Raw genomic sequence first — 22071 nt, forward strand, 5'->3', positions numbered from 1 at the left:
AATATTGTCCACCAAATAATGTAGTTCAGTACAACAGATCATCTTGATGCATTAATGAAGAATGTGTGTTCGCAGGGGGTGCATTTATTAGTATTTAACAACAGTTTAGAATGCAGCTCAATGGACCAGAGTATCTCTGAAAGAGTCTGAACTATCCACTTTATAATATACAATATACTTTAAAGCTATTTATATTTATTCAATTATGTTCAGTGTTACTATTATATGTAATAGTTAACACTTTTGCGTTACGCTTAAAAAAAGTGTTGATTTGGTGTTAAAAAGTACTTAAATATTTATCTTTTTTCGCACCAAAAGTGATCGTATCACTTTAGAAGACATTAGTTTAACCACTGTAGTCGTATCGATGACGTTTATGCTAACTGTCTGTGATTTTTGAGCTTCAAAAATCCGATCACCATCCACTTGCATTTTAAGGACCTACTAAGCTAAGATATATTTTTCAAATTTTCTTCAAATGTGTTCTGGTGAAGAAAGAATGTCATTTCATTTTTGGGTGAACTATCCCTTTCAAATTTTAATGTTCCTTGGCTGTTTTGAAGCATACATTTGCAACATTTTTAACTTTCAGCCGAACGTCGTAGTCGTCTCTGCCAGCCCTTGTTAAATTGCTTTACATTATCTGCATACTCAGGCATGCATGGCTTTTCAAATTATCTTGCATTGGTAAACCAGGGTACAGTATGATTACAGTAATCTCTGAACTCATTTGAACCGCAACGAGGCAGCGGCCAAGTCGTAAAATTTAAAAGCTGTCTGTAATCACTATAATTTAAAAAATGACCCTATTACAGGCAGTATTAAAACAGCTTTATATAAATGTACCTGTCCAAAGTATTACAATGGTTTAGCGTTGACTGCTGTTTTTGACTGTGGGTGTTTTGATGGTAGTTTTCAGGCTGTTACTGAGCACCTGTTTTGTAAACATCAGATTCAGCTGCGGGTAGGAAAATATGATGTGTGATGCACTGTGGATTATTTATATGCACAGTTCATCGAGGACGGCTTTCAAACTCAATTTCTTGGTCATTACTGTAGCTAGATTACGCAAGAAAAGATGCCAGTTCCATGTATTTTTCGGCTCATGGCGGTCTGAAGAAAAAAAGGGCAGCCGAAGAGGTGCTCAATAGCAATTTGTGTATAAATATACGTTTTTTTTTATCCATTTTCTAGTGAGAAATTAGTATTGTAGTTGTGAAATATACGCTTGATTATCAACTCTCTTGATTTTGTGCTAGATTATTATACCATTGTGGATTGGTTGGACTGAATAAAGCAGACACAAGTTAACATTAGTGGGCTCCAGAGGGTGATAATCAGTTGCTGGTATCCTAGCAACGATGTGAACTTATGCTTCCTCAGTAGCCTGTCCGAAACCAGTTTCTGAAGGGATCTTCATACACAAACGCTATATGTTGTGTCATTGACTGATAGTGCAGTGAGGCAACAAGACAGCTACCTTTGGCTTCGGACGCAGCCTAAATGGCACTTGTATTTGTCTGCCTCGCTTATCACTGCAAAAAAAAAGCAAAGAATGCAATAGTGAAAGGTAATTTATTTGGAGACAAGCAGCTGTCAGAAATGTTTGTGTGACCGGGAGCATGCAAAGATGCAAACTATCTGTTCTCTTCTGCAAGTTGGGACGGATTACTTTCTTGCCAATTATGAACCGAACTGAACCTCAGACCACCTGTTCGACTTAACTTGTGTCTGGTAAAAAAAAAAAGCTTTTACACCAAGCAAACAAACACATTTTGATACCAAATGGACTAGGGTCCACACCAAAAGCTCTAGTGTGACAGCACCATAAAATGAGAGAATTAGGGATTGATCAAAGTTGCTAGAACGAGTTGGAAACAAATTTAAAAGCCGTGATCAGTTTGTTATTTATTTCCCCCTTGTGTTTGGATGGTTATTTGTGGCAAGTAAGGCAGTTTTCAGCAGAGAAATGAAACAACACATTTCTGATTGATTTGTGTAATTGATATGATTTTCACTGGGCCGTAATTTGAGTCTGGAGACAGAGTGTTAGGGGAAGAGGAAGCCGAATCAATATGGCTGAAATGTTCCTGGGGGGTTGGCTGAGGTGAGATCAATAATGTTCTGTTCTCTCAACAGCCTGCAGCTCTAGGCACCTTGTGTCAATCGATGATGTTTGAATTCCACAGCACCTGTTTCCTTCTGCTCACCACGCAAGGGCATGCCCTGTCCCATCAGCTCCCAAACTGAGAGCTTTGCTGATTGACACCTGCGCTAATGCCTATGGTCATGCTGTGTTTGTTGGCTGGCACTGCAAGATATTCCTATAAATCCATACCAGCCAAGGAGTCAAATGAGGTGCTCAGATAGAAGTGGAAAAGCAAGTTTGCAATTGCACAACATGATTGCCAAGTTTCGGTGACTCTTTCCAGCCCTTAAGGCATACCATCAATATGCCACAAACCACATTTCTTTCAGCAATCGTTCATTCTGATCCTGAGTCTCATTTCCAATTCTTACTCAATATATTAATCGCTGTGTTATTTTTCCTGCTGAGTCGGGACGCTGGCCGTGTGAATCAGTTATCATGATGAATCACCCTCAAGAGCATTTCGTTTCAGGTTTCACTGCTGACCTACTAAGAATCTTCTCCTATTTTTTCACTTATTAGCTTCCCTGACATCAGCAAAATGACTGCACACATTGCTGATGCACTGGCATTAGGCAGCCTTGGCAGACCGTGGCCTTTACGTAATGTCAGCACCACGACGAGTCGATTGTTCATGCCAAGTCTGCAAAGGGGAGTACTAATATTAACCTCTAATTAATAACACAAACCTTTATTAAATGGCCTGAGAGCTAAAAGTGATCTCGGGAGCAATGGAAAAGAGTGCCAAGAGAAGAGAACATGCCCGATCTAATTTAATATAGGCTGATTCAGACGATGATGTCATATTAGTCCAAGGGGACAAGAGATAGGGATGCAACCACATACATTGGATTTAATCAGCCTGAGGTCCTCTAATCTGATGTCACTAAACTTATTTACTGAAGACTGCTACATGCAAAATATTTTTGCATTCTGGGTTAGTATCGCTAAGATGTTAAAAGTTCTGGGCTGGTAACCATACGGTGTAGGTTCAAACCCAGCAAGGCACTATCACCATTGTGTTCTTTAGCAAGTCACCTCAGATACTAGTGTATTGTAATTGATGTGAACAGTCAGAATGGTAAACGCAGCCTTTCCATCATTATGCATAATGTTTGAAGTTTTCTAACTCCGCCTCCTTAATCTAACAAGAAATAATGAAGTGCGAGATTTGATTTGATCCATCAAGATTTGGTTAAATACAAGAAAGGAGTGGTTGGAGTAGTAGGGAGAAAAAAATTTAGGTATTTGAGATATTCCACTGAAAAGGAAAGTCGTCTAAGAGGCAGAGCAAGTTATTGCATTTAGCAAATTGGGGTAAACCTATAGTTTAACACAACACATGTGTGTTATTGATAACTGGTGCATCAGCTCTTCTGAAGTGCTTCAGTGTTTTTTGTTCTCATCCACTCATGGTAGTTTTCTTTCTTTTTTTTTTCATTGATTTGCTGCCTGGCATGAAATTAAATATACCTGAGTTTGCAGTGGTGGGTACAGCACAAGAAGAGGTTTGCATTTTGTATATTTTATGTGTGTGTGTAACTGGGACAGGGAATGTTTAAGAGTCAGAGAGGTCAGACAGTGTTTTACTGTTGGACAGCATAATATCTGTCTCGCTGGACGAATATCAAACCTACATTTTCTTCTTCTTCTTCTTCTTTTCTCATAAGAACGTGCTAATGAACATATCTGTATACATGCATAAGGCATTTGTAATATTCCTTCATAACTGGATGACAAATATGCTTTAAACAGTTGTAATTTATGTGTTCACATAATTATGTTTATGAAAATGGTAACAAGCTGTTGCACAAGATGTTGAATTCAGATCCTGTATTTTTTATTTATTTATTGTCATGTTGGCAAAAGCTGAAAGGCATGAAAATATGAAAGTAAACAATCCTGTTTTGGCTTTTTCGTGGTTGGTGTGAGGGGTAAACAAAAACCTATATATCAGACAACATAGATGCTACTAGCTTTGCAAGTTTGACTTTGTGTGTTGCATTCCGAAATATGTCAGCCCGCAATTAATGATGCCATAAATGTGCACATGGCATTCACAGCATTGCCGCAAGGGATGCTTCAGAGAACATCAAAAGCTTCAGCTGCGGTCACAGTTTCCCTTATCAGGTTAACGACTCTCAAGGCAGAAACAATATGAAGTATGAAGCAAGTTAATTAAAGTTAGTTAAACTATAGACATTTCACATCCGGCTTAATTGCAGAGACATTTGAAGGAAACTTTATCGCCAACTTGAATACTGAGGTTTGTTACCACCACAATAATTCAAGAATGCATTGAGGCTTTACATACTTGAAATGATACATCAACCTTTGTTTTATGCTGATTAGTATTATTTATTTGTATTTACGTTTTGGGTTAATTAGAGAATTTAGCTTTCTTAGCACCTCTTCTTCATGTCTCTTACAGCACATAGTCTGTACCATGGGTCTGAAGTGGTACCCCCATCCAGAAGTCCTCCACTGCATCAAGGGATGTGAGGTAAGACATCTGGGCACATGTAAAAATCCAGTCCTCTATCCTGTGTCTTCCCTCCCTCACTGGCAACACTCTTGACTTGACCTCCATTTGCAGAGGCCCAAGAAGATTTTTGAAGATTATGAAGATGTAGAGGAGCTCTACGCTATAGTCAGTACATGTACAATTGTGAACAACTGTGATGTCATGATGTACCTTGAAGCAGCTATTCTCTTCCTGTCTTTCCCTTCTTCCTTTCTGCTTGACAATATCTCTGCACATTTTTAAGTAATTAATACCTACCTCATACATGTTCTTTTTTGTTTTGTAAGAAAGCATACGCCAAGTGCGTCAATTCAAATTTCCTGTTTTCTTTTGTAAAAAGGCGATTGCATGTATTGAATACCCTGTGGAGATTTTAAACACAGATTTTATCACAGTTTTTTATTTATTTATTTAAATGTAGCCCAATCTAGGAAACTTTGATTCTGACAGGACACCCTGAAACCTTTCCTGAATCTTTCCTTATGAAGACAAATTTGCTGATACTATAATCTTAGAATTACTAAATATTACTAAATGCTTTAATCATGTACGCAGATGTATGTAAGATTTGTAATACAGTAAATTTATAAATGTTGAATTAATATTAATTGAAAATTAAGCAAAAAGGAGGGCAAATTTAAAGGAATATTATGGGTTAAATACCAGCACAAGTTGCCATATATGGTTCAAGCTGGTTTGGCTGGCCTCCCAGCCAGATCAGCTGACAAGTGACCAAAACCCCTCTAAAGCCATCAGACCCACCTAACCAACTCGGTGGCCATCTAAGACCAGCAAACCACCTTAGGCTGGAACTCAGCAAGGAACTATGGATAAATGTTAAATACATCTGTTTTACCACAGAAACATTATTTGGCATTCAGTTTATAAAATAAATATTAAAAAACATGTTCACAGTACAACAGAAGAAGGGGCAATTGTAAATCTCCAGAATAAATCTTAAAAATACAGGAACACATAACTAGAAGTTAATCAGCTGTAAAAAGTAAGACCTCAAAAGACCTCTAGACAACTTTACAGGTTTCTTTTTTGTCATCACTGTCAATTCTATATTTGTGAAGCTGTTACAACGGTGCTCCTCATATGCAGTATATGTTCTGCATTTTTCATGTTAGTTGAGCTCTGAGTTTCTCTCTATGTCTTTGTTGCAGCCTTTCATGGGTGACAATTACTGTGACGCCATCAACAACCGAGCCTACTGCAACTATGATGGAGGCGACTGCTGCCATTCCACTGTCAAGACTAAGAAGGTACTGTACACGTCTAGAACTTTCCTCACTATTCTGAGCAGTCCTTTTTTCATCTGTCTATTATGCATATCTAATTATCATAAAAATCATTCAATCTACCACCAAAATAAAAAAAAAAATAGAAATGGGATCTATTGACAAGTTTAAGATACTAACTTAAGATGTTACCTAATTTATTATCTCACACTGGCCATGGGTTGCCCACGATCTGTTCACTTATTTTGAACTACAGCACAATGAGTGCTTCGGAGGAAGAGTGAATGATCGGATTTTATAAACTTTTCCATATTAGGGGCAGAAAGTTTTATTAGAAGTTTATAGAAAGTTTGAGTTAATTTTTTATGCATTTAGTAGCAAAAATAAAAAACAGAAATGCACCGTATATTCCAGTGTATTTTCTAAGTTATACATCTGATCAGGTAATAATCAGTACTTATTACTGATGGACATACAGTATAAGTCTGTTCATTAAGTCTACAAAAATGTTTCAGCTTTGTTTTTTGTGTGATTGTACAGCTATTTGTGGACCACCACTGCTGTGCAATTCATTTAAATGAGTTTCTCCAGACTGGTCTATTGTAATGGCATCATTTATAGTGCTGTGAAAAAGTAGTTGCTCCCTTCCTGATTTTCAAACTACATATAATTAAGCAATATCACACTCGCAAGAGTGCGATATGGCCCTACATCAGCAGTGCTGACATAGGACCATATAGCACGATTGCAAGTGTTCAATGAACAAGTACATTTTAAAAAATTAGGAAAAACTGAGAATGGTCATAAAAATGCATTTGTGCATGGAACTACTTTATTACGTGATGGATCAGAATCTGCTATTGCTGGTTCAAACCAAATGATGCGTCCAAGCCTTCATTAGTAATTCCAAAAATGTCACTTCAGAAATAGTATCACTGCTTGTGCTGTGTGGATGTGAGTGTGTGTGTGTGTGTGTGTGAGAGAGAGAGAGAGCGAGAGAGAGAGAGAGAGAGAAAGAAAGAGAGAGCGACGGAGCGTGTGTGATCACCTGTTGCTACACCGAAGCAGAGATGCTGTCAGCTTTCTGAACATCAGCTTTCTCAGTGGAAAAATAGCCATCCAAATGAGGTTAATTCTCCCTATTTCACAGTAGCCAGTGTGCAAGAGTTATTCACTATAGAAACCACAATCGTCTCCACCATTTTGAACAGTACTTTTCCTCCAATGTGGAAACTTCAGTAAGCGGTATGCACCTTGAGTTCTGTATTTAATCAGTTTATTGTGTCTCCCAGCTGTGATGAGCTGTAATGCTGAAATTGTTTGTTTAAAGCCGTTTAAAGCTATTTTCTAGCTTTAGTCGTGCAGTTGTAATACAAGCCATCACGAAGAGCTGTTGTGTGTAAACAATGTCTTATGCACCTTCACTTCGCTTTACCTCGCTTTACCTAACTGGCTCATATTAGACACACAAATGATCTTTTGCCACAACCTGCTGGTTAACATATGTAACATCTGGACCAATCAGACTCACAATTATTTATTATTTAATGAATTAGCCAACAGATGTCTCAAGACTGTAACAAGCAAAGGTCCAAGTAGGCCCACTACTCATTATTTAATGAATAAGCCAACAGATGTCTCAAGACTGTAACAAGCAAAGGTCCAAGTAGGCCCAAGCCGGCTCTGTTATGTCTGTTCCCCCACTGATCATTATCAAGCCTTTACACTGTCTTAACAAGGTCCAGCAACTAGTGGACATCAGTGACATTCCAAGTGAGGGAGGTTAGCTGCATGCCAGAGCAATTTTTTCCACATAAGACAAACTCTATAAATTCACATGTATATCCCCAGGACATTGTGTATAGGATCATTACTGTCTTGTAGTGTTGTTTGTACTGTATACTGTTTTATGAATGACTTATGACAGGACTATCACCTAATGTAAAATTATTTAGTATCATGTTTCCTACCAAATTAATCATTGTGTGACATCCTGCACAAAGTATATATATATATATATATATATATATATATAAATTCTGACAGCATGCATTGTATGCTTGCTATATTAATCAGAGCATATAGGGGCTTAAACTAACCCCAATCATGCATATGAGTCAGCTTCAAAACAAAGGAACATTTCCCGCTTGGAAATTGCACCTTTCTCTTTGGTCAAGCCAGACTTGAGAGGAGGGACCTCAAACAGAAGTTAAAAGACACGTCCCACCTCTTATTTTCTCTTTCCCCTCACTCTCTTCCTCTGTTGCGGTTCGTGTGGGACCGGGACCATCTGGTCCGAGGTCGCAGGCTGGCGGGCCTCAACAAATCAAGCCATTTGTAACTACCTGACCATAGAGTCAATGAACACCACAGTTCATCATAATTTCTTCATTCATCACGGAAGAAATTGATTGCAACTGGAACACCATCGACTCGAGTAACCATCAAGCCGTCCTCCTGCGACTGGGCTCTCTCAACAGCCAAGGCAATTGCAAGTATCGTACCAGTAGCTAACTGAACCTATGTTTAGTATAAGAGGTAAACCACTTTGTAACAAAAGGTGCTTTTTAATTCAGAACTTGATGGTCCTATCAACTGGTCAAATGATTATTTTCATAACTGCATTTCCCCCATTCTGCTTCGGTTTCATAATATTTTCACTTTTCCCTTTCCCATGTATGAGTGATTTCATGTATATGTTTTTGTTTAGATTAGTTATATGTTCGTGCCTTAGTTAAATAAACTTTTGTGTACTATCTTGCAAGTTAATTCTGGTCTGCTTGTAAATCAACGTAAATTTAACAATTCGATCACAGATCCATGCTAAGAAAGAGTTTTTTTTATGTGGCCACGAAAAATATCCTTTCTGAGAATTGATAGGCAATCAATACTGAGTGTTCACTGGACGAACAGATAAATTGATCGTAATATTAATTCAGCTACATCAAGTTAATTCTATTAACTGATCCAAATGTTCATAATTAATTATAACGAGTTATGATTAATTATTCATATTTCCCTTTTAAAGATATTTTGACTGGTATAATTTGATAAATAATATCATTCCTGTTTCTAAAAGATTTAACTTCCAAGCTATACCTATATGTGTAATATTATTGTCAATAAGCCATGATATTAATATTACTCCAATAAGATAATTAATCATAATTATCTTATTAACGCTAATTCCCTACAGTATAAATTGTGAGCTGATACAACGAGGTGGTTTAATGGTGGAGAATTTTATTCAGACAAATAATCTAGTTATTCGTCATTTATCTAAATTATAACGGTTGTCAAACACAACTGATTCCATTATGAATTTCCTTACATAGTAATGTAGAAATATGACCGTTTCATTTAATTTCTAGCTCACACATACTGTTTTCCTTACAAATAATGGTAATGTACACGACACTTTAACCCGTGCAGTGTACATTTATCATACCAAAATTCATTAATATGTTGGTGTAAGAATCTGGGCACTTTAACTGATTACTGTTTGTTTGTGCATTCTGAAACGCGGTGACGTTCATATGCATCGATGAAACTGTTTTCATTAGTGTTGACCCAGATCACAAATCACTGGTTTTGGGCTGATGAAAGTTCACGGGAAGTTCTAAAGAGACACTTCCGGGGTAACTAACCGCACATGCGCAAACTGCCGACGCCATATTGTCAACACATTACAGCTAAGCTAATAGCATAATACCCTAAATACGCTACACATATTTAATGTCAAAAATTAAACAAATTAATGTAAGAGACACTTATACAGTAACTCTTAACACATATACACTGCTCTTACACTTTAGTTTAGAACAGCACAAACACAAACAGAGTGATACACACACAGTGAGGTGTGGGAGTGCTGATGGTGTCAGACCATCAGTCCACATTGAACGTCTCTCATCCAATCAGATTCGAAGACTGGAACTAATAGTTGTATATTATAAAACAAAGGCAACCTGAGTAAAAAAAAAAAATACAGTTTTAAAATATATTTATTTATTGAAGAAAAACGTTATCCAACACCTATATCACCCATGTGTGTAAAAATAAACTACCCCCTTAAACTTATTTGCTGGTTGTACCACCTTTAGCAGCAACAACTGCAACCAAACATTTCCGATAACTGGAGATCAGTCTCACAACGCTGTGTTGGAGTTTTGGCACACTCGTCTTTGCAGAACTGCTTTAGTTCAGCCACATTGGAGGTTTTTCAAGCATGAACTGCCCATTTAAGTTCCTACCACAGCATCTCAATCGGGTTCAAGTCAGGACTTTGACTAGGCCACTCCAAAACTTTAATTTAGCTTCTGATTGACTTACACCTATGCTTTGGATCATTGTCTTGCTTCATAATCCAGTTGCGCTTGAGCTTCAACTCACGTACTGATGACCGAATGTTCTCCTTTGTGCTCTTGGAGGAATTTTGGAAGGTCGGCCACTTCTGAGATGGTTCACTACTGTGCCAAGATTTCTCCATTTGGAGATAATGGCTCTCACTGTCAGTCTTTGTAGTCCCAGAGCCTTTGAAATAGCTTTTTAACCCTTTCCAGACTGATGTATTAGAATCACCCTTTTTCTCATCATTTTTGGAATTTATTTCGACCTTGACATAGTGTGCTACTGGGTGTGACCTTTTATAGTCAACTTCATACTGCTTAAAATGTTTTATTTAGGGATTGATTTGATTGAACAAGGCTGGAAGTAGTCAGGCCTGGTTGTGTCTAGTCCAGCTGAACCCCATTATGACAATTTATTTAGCAACTATGGGGGGTAGTTTTTCACACATCCCCAGTTGGCACTGGATAATTTTTTTGCTTCAATATATAACATTATATATCATTCAAAAACTGTATTGTGTTTACTCTGATTGCCTTTGTTTTATGTTATGTATTAGAATCACATATTTTCTCATCATTTCTGGAATTTCTTTCGACCTTGGCATAGTGTGCTACTGGGTGAGACATTTTAGACAACTTCATGCTGCTGAAAAAGTTCTATTTAGGTGTTGATTTGATTGAACAGGGCTGGAAGTAATCAGGCCAGCTGAACACCATTATGTCTTTTTAATGTCCTTTAAATTTGATAAATATTTAATGATGTTATTAATGTATATATTAATTTTAGTCAATTTTGCTCTGACCCAACTGACAAATAATTTCAGTTGAAAGAATTAAGGTGATAATATGCTAACTTTTTAGAAGTGAATCTGTTCTGAATTCTTCACATTTAGACCATCTAGGATGTTAAGAGTTTTTCATACTTTCAAAAAAAGTAACCGGAAGTAATTTATTTCCAATGAGTTCTGATGATTTGAGGTGACATGAGTGACAGAGGCTGCTGGGTGTGCAAGAAAGTTGCATAGAGTTTTTTATCAAATGCACACCAACACAACAATTAATAACTTAAGGAATTCATACAATTATTAACGAAATCTTTGTTGGGTACTTTGATTTTGTCAACAATAACGAAAACAGCATGAACAAGCACCATGATATCAATTAAATCATTTAAATTAAAACTTGAGAATGCACTGCTTATGTAAAAACGAGCTACACGTAATACAGTAGCATAACCAATGAAAATGAATAACAGTCCCTTAAGTGATTCACAACACTGTAACTTCTAAATAGTAGCTAATACTTTAGTATACTCTTTGCATGCTACTTGATCAGGTTATGTGATATGGATGATTCCTTTGAAGGTTGCCACTGCACAGTACTGATCAATATCTAGAGCATTCCCCTCTTGCCTGGTCTTCTTTGTGCCAAATCATTTCAATTGCACCTCACGGTATCTACCCTTGCATGGGAATTTTGTTAAATACTACGAAAACTTTACAATTCCAGGCAGCTCAGAGCTTTCTTCTGCTGATTGGCTTTCTGTGTAAAATATTTGACATATGCTCAGATTGTGAGTGTATGAATAGCCATGATTCATTAAATCCTGCCTACAAGAGGATGCTTTTGGGGGGTTTCACAATGTGCGGCCTACGTCATTAAGCAGACAGGGATCTTAGTGGGAGTTGACCATGTGCCAGCGTTGGAAAAAGGTTAAATTGTTCTACAACCATAAGCCAGACTGCTGGTGCCTCCTCCGTCCTGATAGAATGTTACATAGTTGTCAGGAAAGCAGCAGCAGGATAGGACAAGGTAAAGTCATGCATTAATTCATGATTTGATGAGCAAGAGCTTTTTGGCTGTTTTGCATTGTAACAATATCACATAATGTTAGTTTGAAAATATAATTTTCAGTGAGGCTGTTTCAGACGATGTGTGTTGTGAAAAGTGCTTGGCCGCCATTAGTCAAATTTATGATAGACTATTTACTATTTACAATTAGTCCAGTGGTTCTCGGATGCACAAGATTTCTCCAGGTCCGAAATTGTGTTGACTTTCACACCTGATGTTTTGTAGTTGACTTTGGTAAGTCATACCTGATAAAAACCTGATTTTACCATCTCTTATTAGACAGTTAATTCAAAAACTGAATCTCAAACTTGAGGTATTTTGAAAATACTGTCTTTTTTATATAGTCTTTATGCCAAGCTTGGGGTTCCTGAACATGAAAGCCACAATGCCCACTCTGCATTAGTGCTTCAAAAAACATTTTATTGCAGAGAAAATCCTTAAACCTCTGGGATTTTCCTTGGGTCAGGAAATAGCAAGCAACCTATACTCAAAAGATTGAGTCTGTATCTAATGTTGGGAAAGCTGACTCCCTGAGCAGCCAATGTTACATGAATCACCTTGTTCAGTGGCCAGATGGTCTGTCCTGGCAGCCATTGAAGCAAATATTTCAGCTCGGCTTTGCAAAATGTCTCATCCCTGGAAATAGGCTAGGTTCAGAGAAAAGACGTACAGAAAAAATATTATGATTACCAGAACAACAAAAGTTACCCAAGTTAAAGAAGAAGAACTTCAACAGTTGTTTGGTTGTCTGTCAGTATGGTTGTCAGTCCTGTATTAGAGTGCTGAATATGGTAACTTTCTCGCAGAATTTGATTATGTAAAGGGATAGTTCATCCAAAAATAAACATTCTCTCATTATTTACTCACCCTCATGTTATCCCAGGTGTGTATGACTTTCTTTCCTTACCAGAACACATTTGAAGAAAAATACAACAATATCTCAGATCAGTAGGTCCTTAAAATGGTGGATAGGACAAGGTGGTGTAGGTGTAGTGGTCGAAACCACATAACTGGTAATCAGAAAGTCGCTAGTTGGATCCCCACAGCAACCACCATTGTGTCCTTGAGCAAGGCACTCAACTCCAGTTTGCTCCGGGAAGATTGTCCCTGTAATAAGGGCTCTGTAAGTTGCTTTGGATAAAAGCGTCTGCCAAATGCATAAATGTAAATGTAAATGTCAAAATACAAGTGAATGGAGATTTCTCATTTGAAGCTCTAAAAATCACAGAGAGTCAGAATAAACGTAATCGATATGACTCAAGCTGTTAAATGAACGTCTTCTATGTTTCCCAGACAGTGTTGGGTGTAATGCATTACAAAGTAAGGGATTAGGCCTACTCTTAATTTTTTTAGTAATTTAATTAGTTGCTTATGTTGTACATGCATTACATACTGTATAGACTTTCAGCAATTCTATAAAAAAATATTGAATTGTAAATAAAAATGTAACATCTAATGTGTCTTTAAATGCATTGGCAATATGCCTGTGCACATGAGCTCGGACGACTTGAGAAATCAAGTGAAAAAACTAAATGAAATTATCCCAATTAACACGAGTTTATGACAAGTGCAGATAAGAAGATACATTTTGCTGTTTGTTTCGAGTCTCGTGCAGGGCTGATGGATTTTATACACCGTATCAAGTCCCAATATTTAAAAATGACACTCAAGACACCTGCATTTTGTTTCATTCAATGTTCTGAAGAAGTTCAGGTATCAAAGAGGACTTCGTGTGACTGTTGCACCGTTACACATGATTCCATATTGTAAAATTTCAGTCAAAATAAAGTTTCAGCGTGTGATAAATGGTAAACCAATATTTGATCCCTTCTGCTCTAGTTTGCTGGGGGGACGCTGTAACTTGTTAAAACTACTTACTGTTACGAATGTTGCTTACAATGCTTACAAATGTACTTACTCAATGCTCAATGTCCAAACTCTCCACTCACTGCTACGTCCTGGATACTTCTGGGACAGTGCATTTCATGGCTCCTGCTCACAATGTGAAAGCTGTAATCTGTTAATATGGGAGCCATAACGAAAATGAGCTGCTCACGCCTCGTCAGCCCTCGTAGCTACTGAGAGACATCTTTGGTTAAATCTTGCAGAGATTAAAGATAAAGAGCGAGCTTTTCTTTTTTTTTCTTAGATGCCCCTATGTCTCCCTCTGGTCTTTTCGGTGACTCGGTGAATACGGTTGTTGAAAGATTTCAAGAAAATAAAAAACAATCTGAGGCTTTTAAAAAATTCCTTCCTCGCCGAGTCCATCCCCCTGGGGATGCTGGGCGTGAGCATCCCCAGCCAAGTTCCTCGCACCGTGTGCAACAGAAAATAAGTGTTGCGTCTCGTGCTCCCCCGAATAAATCTTGGGGACCTAGCCAACGCTCTCAGCCGAAGTCGGCTAAGTCTAAGCCGGATCTGAGGACCGTACTTACGGCTAAGAAGGCTTCGGCTCAGAAAAGGTCCTGACGCTATGCACGTCAGACCATCGGTGTACGAGCGGTGTACACCTCAGAATACGGTGCCCGCTCCACTTCGGGATCCTCATGGGACCAGTCTGCCAACCCCGCCACCCTTGGTGCATCGGGGTGCAGTGGTATCCAGCAGAAGTTCGGCGCAATGTCGACTCGACGTTGCGTCAGACGTGAGCCCTCTGAGGGGGGTTCAAAAACAGTCAGTTCGGTTGTTTCCTGCCAATATGCTTCAGGTCGCCGAAGTTACAAAGGGGTGTTACTCACAGTAGTACATCCCGAGCAGGCTCTGGTAATGGAGCAAGAAGTAGAGTCTGTCTTAGCAAAGGGAGCTATAGAACAGGTGTACTCCCCCGACAGAGAATCGGGGTTTTACAGCCGATACTTCATTGTTCCAAAAAAGTTTGGGGGGTTGCGTCCAATTTTAGATCTCCGTTTGCTGAATCGTGCAGTCATGAAATTGAAATTCAAGATGCTCACACTCAAACAGATAGTGACTCAAATCAGATCCGAGGACTGGTTTGTCACGATAGATTTGAAGGACGCTTACTTCCATGTCTCCATCCTCCCTCAACACAGGAAGTTCCTGAGGTTTTCTTTCGGGGGCAAAGAATACCAATATCGGGTGCTTCCATTCGGTCTAGCTCTGTCACCCCGCACGTTCACGAAGTGCGTAGATGCAGCTCTGGCCCCGCTCAGGCTGCAGGGCATATACGCATTCTGAACTACATCGACGACTGGCTGATTCTGGCGGAATCAGAGCAGTCAGCGGGTCGGCATCGAGATGTCGTTCTCGCTCATATGAAGAAATTGGGGTTGAGACTCAATGCCAAGAAGAGCGTGCTTTCTCCATTACAGAGAACCACTTTCCTTGGTGTGGTATGGGATTCAGAGGGGGAACCCACTTCGTATGATCAAGATCACGCGGCGGTGTATCCGCGCATTGATTATATGGAGGAAACATTGGTTCCTGTCCCAGGGTCCAGTGTTGGGAGCTCTTTGCCATCGAGTTGCTATCTCGACAGACGCTTCTCTCACCGGCTGGGGAGCGGTAATGGAAGGCCGCTCAGCTCAGGGTCTGTGGAGGAACCATCATCTCTCTTGGCACATAAATTGCCTGGAGATGATGGCCATCTTCAATGCGTTGAAACATTTCCTCCCAGATCTGAGGGGCCATCATGTGCTTGTCTGTACAGACAACACATCGGTAGTCTCTTATTTAAATCGACAGGGGGGTCTGCGCAAACTGGCGCACCAGATCCTCTTGTGGTCCCTGGGTTAAATACTCTCCCTGAGGGCAGTGTATATCCCAGGGTACCAGAATATAGGAGCAGACACCCTGTCGAGGCAGGTGCTGAGGCCAGGGGAATGGAGACTCCACCCCGAGGCGGTGGAGCTCATTTGGGAATTTTACGACCAAGCAGAAGTGGATCTGTTTGCGTCTCAGCTTACGACGCACTGTCCACTTTGGTTCTCCCTCACGCAACCAGCCCCCTTGGGGTTGGACGCTATGGTACAGACGTGGCCGAGGCTATGTCTGTACGCATTTCCCCCTGTTGCTCTGCTCCCAGGAGTTCTGGAGAGAGTCCGCCAGGATGGAGTAAGTCTATTATTAGTAGCTCCACGCTGGCCGAGTCGAATTTGGTTTGCGGACCTAATTCATCTCCTCGATGGCCCTCCTTTTGAGGTACCTGTCAGGAGAGACCTTCTGTCTCAGGCAGGGGGCACAATATTTCACCCCCGACCGGAGATTTGGAACCTATGGGTTTGGACTCTGAGGGGGCCCAACTTTTAGAGAGTGGTCTCTCGACTGAGGTCGTTGAGACCATTCTTAGCTCCAGAGCTCCAGCCACGAGGAAGTTATATACACTTAAGTGGAAAGTTTTCACGTCTTGGTGTCACCAGCATCAGCGAGATCCAGTTAACTGTTCAGTCAACACAGTACTTGAGTATCATTATACATCAGGTTCATGTCCTTCTACCTTAAAGGTTTACGTGGCGGCCATTGCGGCTTTCCACGCCCCTGTGGGTAGTACATCTTTGGGTCGAGACCCCCTGATTATTCGTTTCCTTCGTGGCACCTTGAGGCTGAGGCCTGCGGTTCGAACTAGGGTGCCGGCATGGGATTTGGCGATAGTTTTTGAAGGCTTCTCTGGGGCTCCCTTCGAGCCCCTAGAGTTAGTTTCAGAAAAATTTCTGATGTTCAAGACTATCTTTCTGTTAGCCATTTCGTCCCTAAAAAGAGTCGGAGACCTTCAGGCTCTTTCGGTGTCTCCCACCTGTTTAGAATTTGCACCGGGTATGGTTAAGGCGTTCTTATACCCTAAGCGGGGTTACGTCCCTAAGGTGCCAACCAATATTCCAAGGCCTATTGTACTGCAGGCATTCTGTCCTCCTCCGTTTACATCCTCGGACCAGGAAAAACTAAATCTCTTGTGTCCAGTGTGAGCACTGGACACTTATGTCCACAGGGCTGCCCCGTGGAGAAGATCTGATCAGTTGTTTGTCTGTTTTGGTTCACCTAAGAAAGGTCTTCCTGCTTCTAAACAGACAATCAGTAAGTGGATAGTTGAGGCTATTTCGTTTGCATATGAGTCCTCTGGCCAGCTGTGCCCTTTGGTGGTCAGAGCTCACTCTACTCGAAGTATGGCGGCCTCTAAAGCCCTCTTATCAGGAGTTTCCCTCCAGGAGGTTTGTGATGCAGCAGGTTGGTCCTAGCCGCTAACTTTTGTGAGGTTTTATAGCCTGGACCTGGAAGCTGCCCCAGGATCCTGGGTGCTTTTTACTTAATTTGCCGACAGTTTTTTATCATCTGGCATTTTGTAATTATGGCGGATTGGGTATTATCGTTCCCAAAGCGTCATCGATGCATCGCGAGTTCCCTTGTAAGGGAACGTCTCAGGTTACGACTGTAACCCTAGTTCTCTGAGAAGGGAACAAGACGATGCGTCGCCCTGCCATACTTCCTGCATCCCTGCGATCGACTTTGCTTCGGCTCTAAAAGCTAACGCAAGTAACACACCGGATGTGCTTATATCCTTTCCTGGTCATGACGTCACCCGCCCGTGGCGTTCATTCATTCCATTGACTAGTTGACATACGTGCTTCAGAGGTAATCACGCAAAGGCGTTCCCAAAGCGTCAGCGAACAGGGAACTAGGGTTACAGTCGTAACCTGAGATGTTATTTATGCACAGTGCAGGTCATGGTTTAAGATTAGTAAACTAAGTAAGTGTTAAGGAACAGTGTTTAAAAAAAAAGATTTTGTATGAACTGTAAAATTAATGACTAATGTCTTTGAAGCCATCCTGGATTAACTGCTGAAGTTTACATAGATGCAATGTCCTTTGTTAGTTGGCTGATGAAGGCTTTTGTTGGTAATTAAATGATAGTTTATATATTCCATTTCAAGAGTGTATTCCATCAATAGACAAAGGTGATGTAGGCAGAGATTAATTGTGCAGGTTTTCCTCACACATTTGCCAATGTTTTAGTCTCTCTCACACTTGCTTTCTTTTAAAGATTAAGAGTGTAATTTTGTCAATGAGATTGCTTACATGCACATTCATATACACATTATGCTAAATAAACCAAAATGTGTATTGTCATGTTAATGCTATAAATGCTTTTTCTTTATTGTTTAAGCCAAAAACAATTGGCACACATAGATTTTTGCCCATTACCCTGATTTTGCGTTGCCGGTGTTCTTACCATCTTATCGAATGTGCTCAGGTGTTGTGTGCTTGTCAGTTTTTGTTTTGTCATTAAAATGCTTTTTTGTTTGTTATCAGCATATTGCTGTGCATGTAAACACATCTCAGGAGTTAATTAGGGCTGTAGTCTTAACACGTTAATTTAGTGCAATAAATTGATTGCGTTAAACAACATTACAGAATGAATCATGTCATCTGACACGTGATTTCCATAATAATGATTTTTCCTAACATTGGAGCAATTCGAAAGTGAAGTACCACCATCTTGTTTAGACAAAAACAGAGATTCTTACAGTCTATGTGAAAAGAGTAAGGTGGCCATTTACTTAAATCATGTTCATCACATATTATCAGTGACTATGCTGTACTCTTGTCCATGTTCTTGACACAGCATACGGAAAACTTGGTGCTGCCAACAACAATGGCGATCCGTTCTGTCTATATGGGCAAACCTCTCTGTGGCTGCGATAACCCCAGACCAGAGGAAGTGAAGGCACTTTGCCTTCCTTATCATGCTCTGCAGTGCTCACTTTTTTCTATCGCTCTGTAAGTTCTCTGAGAGATTTGCACAGTAAGACGTTCTGGATGACTGGCTGTGTATTATTCCTCTCTTTGACTCAAACTGCGTGCAAGGCCAACACAGGATGCTTTACTAATCATTACAAGCTGTTGGCATGTGGAAGGGTTATAGTGGACATACTAGAGAAAAGAGCGATAGAGAGAGAGACACCACCCCTTCAATTCTCTTGAGAGGGAATTTCTTTCTGGAAAAGGTTTTGAGATTTTTAATGAGCCAGAGATTTTTATTTTGCATGCTCACAAGGCTGGTGATACCGGAGGACTCAAGCTTTTAATGTGAGCTTAGTCAATCAATTCTCCTCTAAAAACCTTTACAATTTCTCAAATGGTGTGTTGGGGATTTGAACATACCTCTAGCCCTAGTAATAAATTTTGGTGTGTAACTCAGTCTGCACTGTTTGTGCTACACACATTAATTGTACAGTAACTCAGTTTGTGTGGCTTGTTGAGGTGAGGCGTGCTATTACTCATTGCAGACAGATCTGATTTTTGCCTGTCGGACAATAAAATGGCCAAAAAAATCCTGTAGACGTACCTTCCAAGGAAGGAAGGTACCCAAGCCATCAGACCAGATTTATTAGACACTTGGGGGTGGGGTCATATCTCTTGGGTATGTAAGCAATGCCCTAACAATCACCCTGAACATTTTAGCACCAACAAAGCATCTAAAATCCACACAGAACCCCCCTTAGCAACTGCAAAGCAGCACTCAACATAGTCTCATGACAACTTGTAATAGTTCGTACAAGCTTGGCTTGGGCGAAAAAGGCACGACTTTCAGATCAATCAATCAACCATAGAATTAAAAATCAATACAATACAGGTATCAAATTTGAGCTAGCCTCTAATAAAAAAACATTTTAAGAATGGAAAAGTCAGTGAACAAATTTTGTTGCTCATTTCATATTTATTAATGCAATACAAATAACTGATGTATGCCAATAACCTGCAAGACGCTTCCCATGTCTCATTCCAAACCCCAATGTGTTCGTATTTTTTTTTTCTGTGTGAGTAACTGGTGTATACTTTTGTGTGAAATTCCTTGCGAATTCACCATTTCATACTATTATTTCTACTTGCCATGAGATCAGGTTGGCAACACGCTATCACTGTCAATGCAACTGACAAGCACTTTTCAGAAAATTCAAAAACATAGTTCTAGGGCATGGGTATACAGTTTTCATGCTGACTACCACCCCTGGAGTCGCGAGTTTGAATCCATGGTGTGCTGAGTGAATCCAGCAAGGTCTCCTAAGCAACCAAATCGGCCCGATTGCTAGGGAGTGTAGAGTCACATTGGGTAACAACCTCGTGGTTCGCAGAGAATAGCATGAGCCTCCACATGCTGTGAGACTCCGCGGTGTCATGCAGAGCGAGCCACGTGATAAGATTAACAGCTTCACTATCTCAGAAGTGAAAGGCAACTGAGACTTGTCCTCCGCCACCCAGATCGTCCACCACGAAGACCTAGTAAGTAGTGGGAATTGGCCATGCCAAATTGGGGAGAAAGAGGGGATAAAAAAAACATAGTTGTAGTTCCTGTTATTGTTTATTTGTAAACAGAACAAAGAATTACCCTAACCTTGACAAGACAATGCTGTAAAATGACTTTGAGTTTGATGTGTGGACAGGTATTGTATTGAAACAGGACAGTTTCTTCTTCAACATTTCCTCAGGAAAATACTTAATGTCAATTCCTTCAGCGCTGCACTTCAGTTTGTTGTTTGCAGAACGTCTTTTAAACTGTAGTTTCAGATTAAGAAGATTCAAAGACGACTTTAAAACGTCTAGCCTTTGAACTGTAAAGAAAATGTTAGCACACCAATTTCAATGAAGAAAAATACTTAACAAACATGCAGTGGATATCAACATGAAAATAATGTTTTAATGGGAGTCCTTGTGCACTATTCTGACACTGTGTGAGCCTGCCATTTGGAATGTACTGTATATTGCAATTTATTGCTTTGGAATTTAAAAACTTAAAAAGTTTAAAGCTTTTGTTTCTCATTGAGTTTAATGCGAAAAAGTAGAGAGGTCTTTGGTTTTAAAGTCTTATTTCTAAAACACTCTATCAAGCTATACAGACACTGATTATTTGTAAATTACCTTTTAATTTACCGTATTGACATGCACTTTATACCCCGCGGCACTACATAAGATAAGCAGGGTATAGAAAATAGATGGATGGTCATATGTATGGGCAATTCTAATGTAATTACAATTCCGTTGGTATAAGGTGGTGTAATACCTATATTTAAAACTTGTTGGGCTCTGATGATAATTCAGCTCAGCCATTCAAAGAGTTCAAATACTGAGTTCAGTACTTTCCGACTGTACAAAAGAGTTTTACTTTGGGATTGCGTCTGAGTATCTTGGTCACCTACGGCTATATCCTTGCAAAGGTTACAACCCATCATGAGAAATTTTTAAAGATTTGATGCAGTCAATATGTTTGTCCTATGTTTTAGTTGACAAGTTGTGACAATAGTAAGAGATGGCGATATCATAAGAAATTGTATGAGTTGGCTAGTACTAAAACAAATTATGTTTACGCTGACAAAAAAAATAAATCATAATAACAGTTTGTTGGTTGGTTTTTCTCAAAGTTTAACCCCAAAACCAAATTGAAACCTTAGCATAAAGTGAAACCCTTTACCCAAACCCTAAACCATGAGTTTAGTATGGAAAAAACTTTAGTGTACCACAGAAGGGTTTTGTTTGGGTTTGCAATGAGACACAGGAAGCATATTACAAGTTATTGACACATCATTAATTTGTGTTGCATGAATTAATAAGGACTGACTAACTATTTTTCACATACGTTTCCTTTCTTAAAGTGTTGGATAGGAGGCTAGCTAAAATTTGATGCTTGTGTTGTATTGATTTGAAATTCTTTGTTGATTGGTTGGTCTCAATGGGACTGATATTAGCACCTTTTTGCACAATATCTTTTGATATTGCCATCTTGTACAGAGTTCTTATAAGATTGTTCTGGTACAATTAACCTAGGAATACCTAGGAATAATAATAAGATCATCCTGGCACAGGATATTCCCTACATTGAGGAGCCACAGCCGGTATCATTAAAATCATCAAGCCATCAAGTCATGAACTGCACTACCAAAAATATCTCAATGGTCTCGTAAAATATCCGAGAATAATGTGAAGGGGGAATTCCTTTAGGGGTCAGCC

The 22071-nt window shown here is 39.6% G+C and overlaps 1 protein-coding gene across 1 annotated transcript in view; it reads left to right on the forward strand.

Moving 5' to 3' along the window:
- pappaa (pregnancy-associated plasma protein A, pappalysin 1a) overlaps positions 1–22071 on the forward strand; it is a 173823-nt gene that overhangs the window by 129311 nt on the left and 22441 nt on the right. The window contains exons 21-22 of the mRNA XM_052118971.1: positions 4581–4652; positions 5843–5941. Of these exons, the coding sequence (XP_051974931.1) occupies positions 4581–4652; positions 5843–5941 (171 nt within the window). The remainder of the gene's footprint in view (positions 1–4580; positions 4653–5842; positions 5942–22071) is intronic.

The sequence above is a fragment of the Xyrauchen texanus genome, chromosome 4, assembly GCF_025860055.1.
Source record: "Xyrauchen texanus isolate HMW12.3.18 chromosome 4, RBS_HiC_50CHRs, whole genome shotgun sequence".
In the NCBI taxonomy this organism is placed as follows: Eukaryota; Metazoa; Chordata; class Actinopteri; order Cypriniformes; family Catostomidae; genus Xyrauchen; species Xyrauchen texanus.